This window comes from Nanorana parkeri, unplaced genomic scaffold (genome assembly GCF_000935625.1).
Source record: "Nanorana parkeri isolate BGI_ZX_2015 unplaced genomic scaffold, ASM93562v1 scaffold90, whole genome shotgun sequence".
Taxonomy (NCBI): Eukaryota; Metazoa; Chordata; class Amphibia; order Anura; family Dicroglossidae; genus Nanorana; species Nanorana parkeri.
The window spans coordinates 475,570-490,959 of NW_017306358.1; the positions used below are offsets into that span (position 1 = coordinate 475,570).

The 15,390-nt window shown below is 38.7% G+C and overlaps 1 protein-coding gene across 1 annotated transcript in view; it reads right to left on the minus strand.

Annotated features, from left to right (window-relative positions):
* The window catches only part of GRAMD4 (GRAM domain containing 4), a 95,508-nt gene that overhangs the window by 24,385 nt on the left and 55,733 nt on the right, over positions 1-15,390 (minus strand). The window contains exons 5-10 of the mRNA XM_018552519.1: positions 13,078-13,136; positions 11,010-11,145; positions 9,028-9,053; positions 7,733-7,824; positions 6,228-6,319; positions 2,199-2,247 (exon numbers count right to left, since the gene is read on the minus strand). Of these exons, the coding sequence (XP_018408021.1) occupies positions 2,199-2,247; positions 6,228-6,319; positions 7,733-7,824; positions 9,028-9,053; positions 11,010-11,145; positions 13,078-13,136 (454 nt within the window). The remainder of the gene's footprint in view (positions 1-2,198; positions 2,248-6,227; positions 6,320-7,732; positions 7,825-9,027; positions 9,054-11,009; positions 11,146-13,077; positions 13,137-15,390) is intronic.

Consider the following 15,390-nt stretch of genomic DNA (forward strand, 5'->3'; position numbering starts at 1 on the left):
AAAAAAACAAAAAAAAAAAAAAAAAAAAAAAAAAAAAAAAAAAAAAAAAAAAGGTTATCAGCACTAAGGGCCCAGTCACACAATATCCAGTGCATGCAACATCTTTTCAGATCGCACTGCACTGGAACGGAGGGCATTCCTGTACCTTGTGTTCCAGTGCGGGCGATCGCACTGCAGGCGGGAAGGGGGGGGTGTCTACGGTGCCATTGACATGAATGGCACCAACACGGCCCCTCCCACCCCAGAACGATGCCCGGCTTGATCTATGAGATCCAGTGCGTTCCAGGCCCGAACCACAAGGGAACGCTTTGGATATGGTGTGACTGTGTCTTTAAGGGCTATCTGTGCTACTTTCTGCTCCTGTGGCATCCCACTCTTTTGGATCCCAAGAACAAGCTGTACATAGAGATTCAATGTCTGTCCATGTTACAACTAAACTCCGTCCCTGTCTGCCACTTAGCAAGCTTTCTGTTAGTCAACTATGAAATGCCAGACCCTCTACTACCAAAATCAGTTCTGCTATTCAACAGGTGAATGACAGTAGGCAAAAGTCGAATGATGTATGGCCTAGGACCCTGGGTGTGTAAACATGGACAGAAGGATGAATTTACAGTGCACCTGTACCAGACTCAGGACATTAAACTATTTACAGCTTCTTTACAACCAGACACATTTTAAAGCAAGGCATATTGTAGCCCCTCTATCCGCTTTTAATTTAAAAAGGTATGTGTTTACGTGATTAGCTTTGAATATCCTCAAAAATCACAACAAGACTCCAGTTGACTTAGTCAGTTTCTGACAGCTTAGAAACATCTGCTGTTTGTTTACATTCTAAAGCCAGAAGGCTGCCAAGATCTGTTCTCCAGAAAAAACAAAATAGGATTTCAATTTAGGTGATGTGAAATCTGAAAAAATATTTCTCCACAATGCTTGAAGGATACAGAGATGAAGGAGAGCTCATTTTAAAGTGTCTTTGTGCTTGTTCAGAATAATCTGGCCACAGGTCCACTTTAAGGACAAACATGTATTTTACAGACACCACAAGGTGCCTGCTAAAGTACTTGTATTTCTGTTGAGCCACTCTTACGATTCATTCACCAATACTGGACGGCCTTACTAGGAGCCTGACCTAATTTTTCTCCACTACAGTTAAAGCAATATGGCTTGGTCAGGAAGCTGCCCAGGCCTGTTGACTAGATAGTAAAGAAGCAGCAGCAGATGGATGAGGTTAAAATGCAACTTTCGGCTTGTATTAGTAAGCTCTGTAAAATTGACTGTATAGACTGGTTGTCTTACAGTGTTGGATCTTCCTCTTTTTGTATGAATGCTGATGTGTAGGGGATTACAGAATGGCGATAAAGAAAGGATGAAATACAATACATTTATGGGTTGTTTTTTTTTTAATTTAACACAACTGGATTAACTGTGAATCCATTATCTGTCTATATTTGCTTGACAGTAAATGACCAACAGAACCTAGCACTACCTTCTCTATAATGCAGCAGGCTATACGAGTAATGTATTTGTCAAACTGTCTAGGGTTAAACAAACAAAAAAAAACTGTCCCCGCACTTTCAATTTCCAGCCACCAGTTTCCACTGTAAGTATGAACATGATCAATTGCTGAGATAAAAAGTGAATTATTTCAGGCACTTCACTATGAAAACCAAGTCCCCACAATGCACCTGTGAGCGAATTTATGCAATCATGTGAAAGAAAAAATTACTGTGTAAAAGTTATGTGTTTTTAAGGGTACCGTTATGGCTGTACAAACTGAAATAGAAAAATCTATGAAAAAGGACACTGCCCATATTCGTACGCCCAAACTCATCGGTCCCATCCAAAAAGCCAGGTGTCGGCCAACAGAGGCCCGCCACGGTCGTCACTAGTAATCCAATGTAAAGCCACACTCAACAGCCAGGACCTCGATGTAAAATACTTTATTCACAAGAATATACAACGTTACAAGCAAGATCCATAGGCTCTGTATGATTAAGTCTTTTTGTCGAAACATGTCAGAGCCTGTGGATCTTGTAATATTGTAGAATCCTAGGAATACATTTTTTACATCGAGGTCCTGGCTGTTGAGTGCGACTTTACATACATTGGCTGTACAAACTTGTTTATATAGTACTATCTAAAAAGACAACATTCAGAATGAAAAAAAGTTCTGTAGGACTATGAAATGTCACACTTACTATGGGCTCTGATACTTGAGGCACAATGCTCCATTGAATTCTCCATCCCCTATGTACAAGAAGGCAGACAAAGACAAAACATGAGGAATATGCAACAAATGAATACTGCACTGCATGTATTGAATTACAAAGAACCTGAGTATAATGGGTAACATAAAATTAAATTACGAGTCTAGTAACACTAAACTAAAAAAATAGTTAACATGAACATACAAAATGTAAATACCTTAGATCGAGAGCAGCAAATGCAGATGGTGAAAGGAATACCACTTGTACAGGTTGTTGACCCACTCCTGAGTCTGGACCTCACAACCTCATGTGTTCAAATTAGGCAAAAGGGAGCCTCCATATGCTTTTCAACTGCAGCAACCTTCCTTACTTAATTTATAATTCATTTGCACTACACCTACTGTTTACTGAATAGGTATTAAGAGTGTGCAAATGATCTGCAGGGAATCATGTAGCACTAGCAGACCACTCCACTGGCTTCCACAGTGATGTTACTATTAATAACTCCAAAGGGCAGCTTGCAAAGTACCTGCCATTTTTATTAAAGGCATGCACCACCTGGGGGTACCAACAGTATTGCCATATTACGAAGCGTGCACAGAAATACAGTCTAATTAGTTAACTGGTAATCACTAAAATGGCCTCCATATTTGCCTGGGGCATGAATCAGCAAGCTGGTAAAAGGAACAACTGGGCACAAAATTATACACCTAGCCACTACTTTCTATTTAGTTTAGTGTTAGCTTGAACTTGGTCTTTTTTCAACCCGACTAACTACGTAACTATGTAACTATGTACTGTACTGGAAAAAAAAAACAAAAAAAACTATTATTCTTAAACATTGGAGGGAATTTATGAAAACTGGAGCAGAATCTGGAGCAGTTGCATATGGCAACAAATCAGCATCTCTCTTCAGCTTGCTTGAAAATGAGACAGAGAAGCAGATTGGTTGCAGTGCAAATTTGCTCCAGATTTTGTCTGCTCCAGTTTTAATAAATTCCCCCTACTGTGTTTAACGACAACGCTAAAGGAATCCTTTCTGTGTAACTATATTGAAAAATTTGATTTAATTACTTTTCTACATTAAAAAGTAGATATTTCCATGTAACGAGCAATTAGATAATCTTTTCATTATAAATGTTTATGAATACAACTCTGCAGTATGTCAGTGTGGGCGGTAAGGAGAAAAACGAAGAGATTATTGATGCTATTTCCGGTTCTATTTAAAAGAACAAACTCAATTCACAAAAACCTCTCATAAAATCCTTGACCTTCCCATCCTTTGTGTATTCTGAAATACACCCAGATACACAATCATTTATTCGCATGCACCATAAGTATGTGCCGAACAGCATTATAAATACAGCTATCGCCTAGCAGGGAACAACAGATCAGTAACTAACACCTAGCAGTGCATGGGCATCTGGTTTAGCATGTAACATGTTAGCTCCAAACTGTAATTCAACATGAGGCAGGTGGTGTTTGTTACACATGCTATAAACTGTGATAATCAAAGCATGCCTCTTGGGGTTTTCAAGACCTTAACCTTACAGAGCTTTTACAAAAATGATTTTTGTTTGCTCATAACGTCTACAGCCCTTACACTGCTCCCAGACAGATGCTATCCTTAGTATAAGAACAAAAAAATATGTACTGCATATTCACCTAAAATAAACATGCATTCAGAGTCAGCCCAGAACAATGAATCTGGGTAGAGGACGTCATTCTATCTTCGAAGGACAGGAATTCAAACAGGCAAAATGTATCTTGTAGTAATAATAATTATTCTCTATGAACCCAACACAGTAGATGTTTCTTATGTCCTGTTTTTCACTAATGTAAACCTGTCATGACAGAATCATGGGGTCTATCATTGCTCCTTTTAAAAATGCTGATGTCTGGCTATAATGTTAACCCACTTGCTTCAGTCCTTTAGATCAATGACCTGTAACAGGTATGCAGATGGAGAAAGCAAGAGAAAGTCCTGACATTTATACTTTTTTAAAGTAATTGACTAAAGCATGGCAGCCAGGCAACTAACATTTTTAACAGAAGAGGTCAGTTGTGGCCACCTCCATCTTTCTGTCACAACAGGTTACCTTTTAATTGGACAATAACTGTTGCATGTGCAATCATGTCTTTGTAATTCTAGTTCAAGCAAACATTCATGCTATGCAACGCGACCAGCAGAGTAAAAACAGGGTCAGGAAGTCTGCCAAGAAAATGTGCCAGCTTCCACATTAACATTTGGAAGAATTGTCGTTGAAAAAAATATGCCTCACAATTGTCAATGATGAAGGGCATACGGGCTGGTGTCGGCACATGCTTGCAGTTGTCCATGGTTTTGCTAAACAGTATACCAGATTAACCAAGCCTCTATCTTTAGGAAGCAAAGTTACATTAGATTTTTTTAAACTGTTAAAAGAAAAGAAAATTGCCAGTGAATGAATACTAGTGGATCAGCTGCAAGACACTAGAACAGAAGCCAGCTGAAGCAGGGCAGCCCACTTTTGATGATCATCTCTAGGTCAACAGTAAATTACAATACATAAACATCAGCAGAAGTAAAAATGCACAAAAAGCAACAATCTGAACATAACCAATGGTAGCAATGAAAGTAATTTCTACTTGTTTACTGCGTAAATGTGTGTTTCGTACATTGTCAAATGCATGGCTCATTTGGTAAGGGGAAAACTTCAGGGAATAGCTCCAAACAATCATCTCCTGTTGTTAGCAGAGCCATTTGGGAGTAACTGAGAATGCCATGTGATCTCCCTTCTCTGCCAGCATGCCTGCCCTAATAGCTTTATGTGGTTGACAATCTGCTTCTCTTTGAGCACTAAGTGACTGAGCCCTTCCAATAGGATAAATGACTTCTGGGTAATATATATATTATATGCCAAGCCTGTATCTGAATGCCTGTGATTGAATGTTTATAAATGGGATAGAGTGGTTGTTGCCAACTTTCTTATGAAGGTATAAGCTCCCAAGCTCACAACGTGGACGCAGTTGTTTTTTTTGGCTTGGGTATAGACTTAGACAAGTTTGCCTTGCAGTGGATACGCCCCTGCTTGGCAGGTCACCGACCTAGAAACAAGTATGAGCATATCATGTGTCAGGGCATTTATTATACACAAACACTGGTTCTGACTCAGTGATTCACTAAAAGAAAGATGAGAATGTCTTTTCTGGTGCATGAACCTTCAGAAACAAATGTGGAATGGCAGCTCCAATTTTTCTATCCCAACAGGTTCCTTGGAAACCATGATTTCTGCTGACCACCAGTGAAGTCACTGTGGCAGTTAACATGGTAAGCAGAACCTCCAGGTTTGTGCTGATAAACCCCGGTTTACAAACAGTACCATACATGGTTCAGTGCTCTGGTTTAGCAAAGGAGCTGAACCATGTGAGGTACAAACTAGGCTTTCAAAACCCAGAAAGCAGGACATTCACTTACAAGCCTGGCATTAAAAAATGTCTGAGCTTTACTTATTTAAAAGCTACCCCTAGACATAAGGCTTACAGTGTGGGCTACCCGTGGCCTGTGCAGACACTTGCAGGGCCACTGATCTTGGGGAATGGGGATTGATTATACAGGAATAGGGATAAGGTTTGGATTCAGACCCACGGGGGATGTCACTGTTTTGTGGTTTGCCCAAACCCATAATGCACTGCATAACCTTTGTCCCTGGTCAGATGAGTCTCTGAGTCCCAATAATCTTAAAGATGACTGGCCAGTGTGTGTTTGAGCTAGTTAGGGAAAGCAAACAAGTCTTTGTAAGGAAATATATAGTGCCATATTCTGCAATACTGGGGGGGGGACGACTTTACTTAATTTGGTCTCACTAGGTTTTTTTTTTATGTTCAGGGTGTGCAGCACACACCTGTTGAACTGTTGCTGGACTGTTTTTTTTGTATACAGCAGGCCAAAGCATTTCTGTCCATTAACTAGTGTGCATCAAAAGCGTCAGTAAAGCAAAATAGGAATTATGGTATTAACAACAAAATTTTAAACATTACCTGGCAATGAGGTAATTTAGGGATAACCTCAAAATAGCTAAAAATAAAAACATAGGAATGGCCCAGCCATGCCATACAGCATTCATGTAAATCTAAAAAAACAAAACAAAATAATGTAAAGAAAGACATGAAATATTGATAACTATGAACCACTGATAATTCAAACATCCAAATATTCCACAAAAAATCTGGCTGGTTAGAGTAGTATATAAGGGCTTGTTCACACCAAGGCACCGAAAGCCCATTTTAAACCTAAAAAAAAAAAAAAAAAATCTATATATATAGATTTTTTTCTTTTTCCAAAAACAGCCCGGAACGCATAACACACTGCACTGCGGCAGAAACTCATGCAGATCTGGTCTGCATTTGGTGTGAACAAGTCCTTAGTGTTATTAAATCAATATATTTTCATTAAATATATACAAGGTAAGTGTCTGCATAGTTCTGTTTATAGATCTGATTTCGAGAGGGAAGTCAGTAATGGATATTACCATATAAATCCTTTGAATTAGTAAGAGTAATAATACACTGGAAAGAACTGATGATACTAAGCACATACATTTCAAATACAATGGTTTGAATAGACTTGTTAGGATAAAAGAAAAGCTGCTTTCTTCTGTAATACAACATCACACCAAATTGTCATGCAACATGCATAATTGTCACACGTTTTCTGATTTGCTGTTTGTAGGAAGAACTGCCTCATACAGTTCAGATAGGCCCTTAGGATATTATAAGATTCAAGCTTTCTTGTTCTGTCGTTTCCCAGTGCATGTTTGATTCAGATTGGATGCTATGGGACGACACAGACTGCCTGAAGCAGTTTTCTCTTATGACATGTGATAAACAAGTATTTTTTTTTTTTTTTTTTTTTTAAATTGTGAATATTCAAAAATGTATACATGCTCATAATGGGGATAGTAAACCAGAAATTAAATAGGGAAACTGCTGATTTACCCATAGTGTGGAAAGCCTACCACTGCTGGTTCACATCCTCACCCAGGGTGGCACACAGCGGGGCTCTATATCTTAAAGCAGAACTGGATCCCCCAAAAGAGGATATTTCTGTTTAAAGGTTTACAAGGATGCAATCAGGATGCAATCAGGATACAAACACTGGCACTGCCACTGGCAACGTGTTTTTGATGGGTCAGGTTGCACATCTATTATTTTTATATCTCATCATTTCCTTGCGAGTCACTAACCTAATGTGGGGACACCCAACATGCTTACTCTTCTTCTGGGCCAGTGACTCCCTAAGTAGTAAAGTATGAATAGGGAGGACAGCACTGGAATATACAGCTTTAGATGCATGTCAGCAATAGCAGCTGCAATAGTTTTATCCCAACAGCTTCAATGTAATGCTCTGCACTCTTTTTAGTACCATGCAGCTATCAGTAGAATAAGCAAATATCGACAGCACAACAGAAATGTAATTTCACAAATTTGACAATACAGCATTTGTATAAAACTAGATGCCAGACAATGCTAGGGTGAATACTTACAATAAAGGCAATAGCAGAAGTGTAGACAGAATGCCAGTCTGATAAGGCAGAAAGGTTCTTTACAAAATTTGTAACAGGTTTGGCACCTCGCTCTAGAAAGGAAGAAACATTTATTTAGCATTTTATATCGATAAAGGGTTTTTGACCACATTTGCGATCCTGCCATTTAGGTTGGACAGACACAAAATAATTGATGTTTTTGTATTATGTCTGTTAAGTATTCCAATTTATATGTTGCAGCTCAACTGAAAGAATAATGCACACGAATGAATAATACACACAGTGAATGCAACAGTCCAGCACTTCAAAAAAACGTCATCCTGGAAAGAGCTGCAATTAATTAACTTAGTCAGTCATTTCTGGGAGGCAAAGCCCACCACCAGACACTCATAGATACATACCCAGACACTATATTTATCCATGCCAAATCTGAAAAATGATCCCTGCGATTAGCACTGTCTTTAGGCCCCTTTCACATGGACACCGTCAGTTCCAATGAGCAGGGAATCCGTGCACGTGATCCATCCCCTGCAGATTGTAGCAGTTTGGAACAGTTGTCACCACTGTAACATCCGCGTCTGTCCAGTTTTCTTACTTCATCTTGCGATGGAGGAAAAAAGTGAACTTACCAGACCCATGTTATGAATATGGGGTATCGGATGTAAACTGACATGTATCTGCTTACATCAGATTACCTTCGATTCGTTATGATCAGGTCCGCCAAAAAAGGTACTGTTTGATTTTACGGACTTGGCCTGGAGCAGGGGGTAATCCTATGTAAACAGACACAGGTCTGTTTACATCTGGCTGCCGATAAGACTAACACTGGGCTTCCCATCAGGTCCGCCTGTCAGTTTGTTTTTTAGGCGGATCATCGGAAGCCCAATGTTAGTGTATTGGATGCCAGATCTAAACGAATGCCCGTCTGAAAGTAAATAGCTCTCTCAAAGGGTGATTAAAGGACCTTGTTTGTTAGGGAGAAAATGGCCAAGTACCTAATAGCAATATAAAAAGCAGGTTACAGCCACTTCAATTTCATTTAATTAACTTTTTTTTGACTTGCCTCGATATCAATAGTAAAATCTTAATCAAGATTTTTTTTTTTAAACTGTGAAAACGCACCATTTTTTTTTTAGTCACTTCTAATACTAAAGAATGTTACATGGTCACTATTAATTACATTTTCTAGGGTCATGAACTTCATAAACAACATTCCTGATATAATTAGATAGCACAAGGAAAACAAGTAGCACTCATCCACTGATTCAAGCACCAAGGTAAATGCTAGTACTTACTTAACCGTCTCATATTTTCCGTTAACCTATAAGGAAATTAAAATGGTTTAATTACAATGATACTTTAACATAATACAGCACTGCATAATTGTGTTTTCCATTCTGATTGCATGGCCTAGAAAATATAAAGTCAATTACAATTTATGTAACTACACATGATCACAAGTGTCAGGGCAGAATATACACATTTATGTAACTAAACGCGAAAGAGTTTCCAAAAGCATCTCTCATATTCCTATAATTAGAGTCTAATACATTAATACTGTAAACCATGTTGTCAGCTTAAATTAGTTTTAAAAAAACAAAACACCGTTATTTTCCTTCAGTTTAATTATAAATCAATCATTTTGAATAAACCTCCATTCATCTTCTGCCTTGCAACAGAGGAACATACTTCCGGTCTATATTAACAAATCATTTTTAATGTCAGGTCTTTCTCAGCACTTATACTCTGTATTCGAATCTTTGAAAAGTGTCAATACAAATAGTCTTTTTCAGCACCAATCAAACCATGATGGCAGAATGCAATGTTACCGAATGCTGACAGACTTTAAAAAATTTGACTAAGTTAAAGGACTGACACCTGTGGACTCTGTCAAAGTCGGGTTTGTACCCTGCAGCTGAGCATGCTGATTGAAACAGTCTTGGAGGCAGCTACCATCATACTGGTTTACATGTTCTTCTAGCATTCCCATTATATTTTTACCTAGTGTATGCAAATAAAATAATGATGTTGGGTCCAAACCCATGGTGCTTACAAAAAGTTGCAAGAGGGTGTCTTCTCTAAACTGCACCAGGGAGAATTCCCTTTTGCAAACTTTGAATGTGAACTCCAGGGCAAACAGCTAAACACAGAGATAAAATACATATATTTGAGCAGTTTTACTTTCCAAAGATTTGTATTTCTGTCCTCAAAATCCTGAGATTCAGAGCCTATGTAGACGGTGTTATGTACGTCGAACTTGCTATTCTCCCCACACAAGTCAATGGGAATGCAAACGCAGCCTGAAGCAGGTTGATGCAGCTTAAAAGCAGGTCAAAATGAAGTCAATTGCAGGTCAGATGCACCCGTCAGTGAGTTGTAAAAGATGACCAAATTGTCCTAAAGTGATATAAAATGCAAGCAGAATGCACGTGGGAAAAAGCTGCATATGTCCACCGGCAGTCCTTACACAACCCCCTCATATAGCACAGCCAGATAGAAGACACTACTAAAAGTTAAGGACTACAGTAACTTGCGCTCTCCTCTCCCACATTGCACATTTGGCAGTTAAAGTGCAGCATCATACTGATAACATCATCCCTCTACTAAAGTAGGGTATACATGGTTCTAATTTTTTCATTCAGCCTACAGGCTGTACAAAAAAAAAAAAATAGAATCGATTCCTCCATCTACACTGAAAAGTGTGGATGGACGAATCCCCCGCTGTTTCTATTGTATTCTGACAGAGGCAGGAACCTGATTGGCTGCAAACACCGTTTGGCCGAAGATTTTCCAACATGTTCCTTCAGCAAAAGTCGATGTACAGATGGAATAAAGTCACTGACACAGCAAATTCGCTCCGTGTACACCCTGCCTTTACTCTGCTCTCTCCTATTAGCATGTTCCTTATCATCACATATACACACACAGTACATTTGAGAGACTCCCAATCCTGCCCTTCCATTGCCCATTCTAAGTGCTGCTGTACAGGGGCTGATACCAAGTTAAATTTTGGAACTACTAGTTGCTTAAAAAAAAAGGAGGATGTATTCATAATTAGAGAGCAACATCAATGTGTCTTTTAGATCTGCTTGGTAATTGGCTTTAACAAGCATAGCCCTCTTTATTCTTATGTCTATGACACCTTTAGCTATTGCAATTTGCTAATAACTGAAGTGAAGACAATGATGATAAATAATTTAAGAAAACAAAACAAATAGAAACATGTTGAGATGTTAAATATAGATGCGGCTTAGAATAATGAAGGACAAGATTTTACCTTCTGGCACTCAATGGCTCTTCTGTTTCCACGGTGCTCTCTTCTGGCTGGAATCGGAAATCCTCAATGTATTCTCCAAATCGATCGAAAAACCATTTCTGAACTCTGGAGCACATGGTTTGCTTCCTGTGCGTATCTAAAAGAAACAAAAAATAGAACATCCCCGGTCACAGTTAGCTACATTTTATTTAAAAAGAATCTGCACTGAATTTCCTCTTGCACCCAACTGCCACCAATTACAAAGTGGAAAGATGGTGACATGCCCCTTATATATTCTTTATAATGCAAAACAAGTAGGGACACACAATCGGTGCATCTGAGATAGCGATCTATTCCTAAGTGCATGTAATCATATTGCATACGATTACATGCAGAGTGCCGGCAGACTGCCACTTTCAAACGTGGCTGCTGTCACCCGGTCATTCACTTGAACGAGTGACAGCAGCCATTTCTAAAATGTCATATTTGGGAAATTTGTAGGTTTCTGCTGCAGGAATCCCTAAACGCACATTTACACTATAGTGTGAATGAAGCCTAAAAGTGTGCCCAACTCACTGTTAAGCTCTGCCCCTATGGTTCCACAGTCTTACATCAGGGAATGTACTGGTCATTGAGGTCTTCTATTAAACTGCTATACAACAGAGAAGGGACTTAGGAGAGTTGGACAGACATCAAGGTCCTGTGTATAGAATGGGCAGGGATCCAGGGTCTACCCAGAACCCCAGGGGAAAAACTAGTTGAGGTATAAAAAAAAGGTTGGATGTTTAAAGGGTTTCTAAATCCTCAGCGTTTTTTTGCATATATCTACCGCTAGCAAGCAGTACTGTAGATATATGCAAAAAGTTAAAAAAAACAAAAAAAAACGCTTTAACAGCAGTTTAAAACTTACCCATGTCTTCCCCGTCCGCTCCCGTCCAAAAATGTGAAAATTCTCTGGCGGCCGCAAAGGATCTTGGGGCGCGCGCATGCGCAGTTCACATTTTCGGCCGGGACGCGAGGAGGGGCGCAAGGTAAGTCTATGGACGCGTGCACCCACAAGCAGACACTGTGGGAGAGGAAGTGCCAGCAAGCCCAGAGGAGTCAGCGCTGGATCGGACACCCGCCGCAGCGCTGGAGAGAAGGCTGAAAACATCAGGAAAGAAGATCTGATTAAGAGACATCATTTAAGGTAAGTGCGTTAATTAACATTGGGGTGAGGGGGGAAAAAAAGTTGCCTTTAAGGTCACTTTAAACTTTATCTGATCACCATTAAACACCAAAGCGATTCACTTTAAACCAAGGTAGGCACAGACAACAAATAACTGGTTTGTGATATCGCTAATCTGAATATCATCAGCACTCTTATTTTCATACTGTGAGACATAATTATTAAAGTTTTGATTCTCCAATATGTTAACTGCGCCACTAAAAATGTAATACAATATACATAAAATAAGATAGATAGATAGATAGATAGATAGATAGATAGATAGATAGATAGATAGATAGATAGATAGATAGATAGATAGATAGATAGATAGATAGATAGGAGACACATACACTTTCTTTTTTTTTTTGCAGAAATACCTGAGCCATTGTTCTGAGACTGTCCCCTTGAAGGTTGCTGTGTAATAGATTCTTCACTCCTAGAAAAAGAAAAAGTAATGCATCTTTAAAATCTTGCAGTTAATCGTGCTGTGCAGAGTTAACTATGGTGGATGTTTAAAGATGCCACAGGCCGGTAGATCTTTCAATAGCAATGGAGAAGAGATGTCTGCATAGCCTTATCAAGATTTTCACAGTCAATGTGAAATTAGGGGGCCAACTTGAGCAAGTGTTATACGTAAGCACATAAAGTTAATACATACCCTTTTCTTCTACGGAGAAAAATTAATGTGTCACAGAAAAAGTACACATACATTTTGTCACACTTCTCATGCAGTGCTATACATTTTTATGAATTTATGCATTTTGCAGACATATTAATTCATATAGATAGATAGATAGATAGATAGATAGATAGATAGATAGATAGATAGATAGATAGATAGGAGACACATACACTTTCTTTTTTTTTTTGCAGAAATACCTGAGCCATTGTTCTGAGACTGTCCCCTTGAAGGTTGCTGTGTAATAGATTCTTCACTCCTAGAAAAAGAAAAAGTAATGCATCTTTAAAATCTTGCAGTTAATCGTGCTGTGCAGAGTTAACTATGGTGGATGTTTAAAGATGCCACAGGCCGGTAGATCTTTCAATAGCAATGGAGAAGAGATGTCTGCATAGCCTTATCAAGATTTTCACAGTCAATGTGAAATTAGGGGGCCAACTTGAGCAAGTGTTATACGTAAGCACATAAAGTTAATACATACCCTTTTCTTCTACGGAGAAAAATTAATGTGTCACAGAAAAAGTACACATACATTTTGTCACACTTCTCATGCAGTGCTATACATTTTTATGAATTTATGCATTTTGCAGACATATTAATTCATTTCCATGGCATTTTAAAATGCATGTAAAAACAGATAGGGCTGCATTTTTCAACACAACACACAGGTTGGTGAGACCAGAATCAACTAGTAGTCATTTTTAACAGTCCGAGACAGGGTAAAGAGAGCCTTAGAACCTGGAACTTGCAACCAAAATGCATTTCTTAATTTTAGATATCATATGGATGGGCTAGAGCCTGCGTTGGGTATTCATTTTTCAAAAGTTTTTTTGTGCACTTCTTGTAAAATGATGTTAAGAGGAGTGAGTGAAGCTTTCTTAAATTGAGGACAAATGCCCTCTTTGACAGTTGTCACTAGGGATGCTCAGATACCAAGTACAGATTATTTTCCAGCTCCAAGATTAGACTACAGAAAAACTCAAAAGTTAGGAGGCAGCTGGCATTTTAAAGGAGCACTGGCTACAAGGCTTCTGGGATTTCTGCATCCCTGTTGTAAAAGGTATGATTTGTATGTATATGTATATATATATATTTCAGAAAGTATTCAGACCCCCTTCACTTTTCTCAATTTTCTCAGCCTGATGCTACAGTTGTCCAAATTCTTTTTTTTTTCTTATTAAATCTACCCCATAAACAGAGTTTTTAGAAATGTCTGAAGTATTCAGACCCTTTACTCAGTACTTTGTTGGAGCACCCTTGCTACTTTACAACACACACACACACACACACGGACTATGGGGAAGAAAAGTAGCCACCCTCCAGTAGGAAGGACAGATTTCTAGAACAAGAGCTATATAATCCATGATGGTCTATGCTTAGATCAACTACTTACTGCCATCCCAGAAGTATGTGGAGTCAGAGACAAAACTGGTTGCAACGTATTCAGACCATAAGCAACACAAATGCATTTGGAATTTATGGCCATATGATTAAAGGGTATTATATGGTCAGTAGCAAAGATTATAAAAAGAAAAATGACATATCCTTTTTATACTAACTCCAATAATACAGTGAACATAAAACATTAAAAATACATAAATGGTTCCCATACTTACAAAGCCTTTATCATTTTAAGGGTTGAATGGTATAATACAGGGGTGGCAAACTCAAATTCATCAGGGGCCGCATCAGCAGTATGGTTACCCTCAAAGGGCCGGTTGTATAGGACTATGCATCTACTCTTTATTATCATAAATAGTTGCCTCTGCATTCAGTTGCTACTGGTTTTAATAATAATTTAATAACTAGCCTTGAAAACATCCACAAGAAACTTTATTGGAGATCTATAATAGATAAGTCTACATTAATAATGAAACTTGACTTTTCTTAAAAATGTATTAGAAGTAAATGATGAGTCTTTGAAGTGTCATTTCCATTACATAGGCTTGAACCTTTCCAGAAACATGTATTAACATGTACAGACTGGGGATCATTTACAGGGAGCTAAGATTGGGACTTGATGCTTATTACTCCAAAGGAGCCGTGTTACTGCCAGAGGGCTATGTCATCGCACTCTACTAATAAATTAGAACATACTCCCAAAAGCAATCCTGAATTGAGGATCCTGCATACTCCTGAATTGAGAAAGCTGGTCGAATGTCTAGTGAAACATCTTCAAGGAAAATACAACAAGTCCAGTTGCCTTGACTTAATTTTTACAGCTATACCATGACCTGGATGAATGAGAACCTTCACAGACATATCGCAAAAGCAATGACTGCCAATGTGCATCACAGCATTTGCTGAGGGGTATATGTTGTACAAGGAAATAAATCTAACAACAAATATTGCCACTTATGTGCTCTCAAAACTAGGATATAGTAAGTGACTCAACGCTATGAAAAACAGCAGTAACTCAGACTTCCACATAGACGCCTACTTATGAAGTTTCAATCTATTAAATCATCAGCTATGGTGAGGGGGGGGGGGGAGTGGGGATATTTCGCCAACAA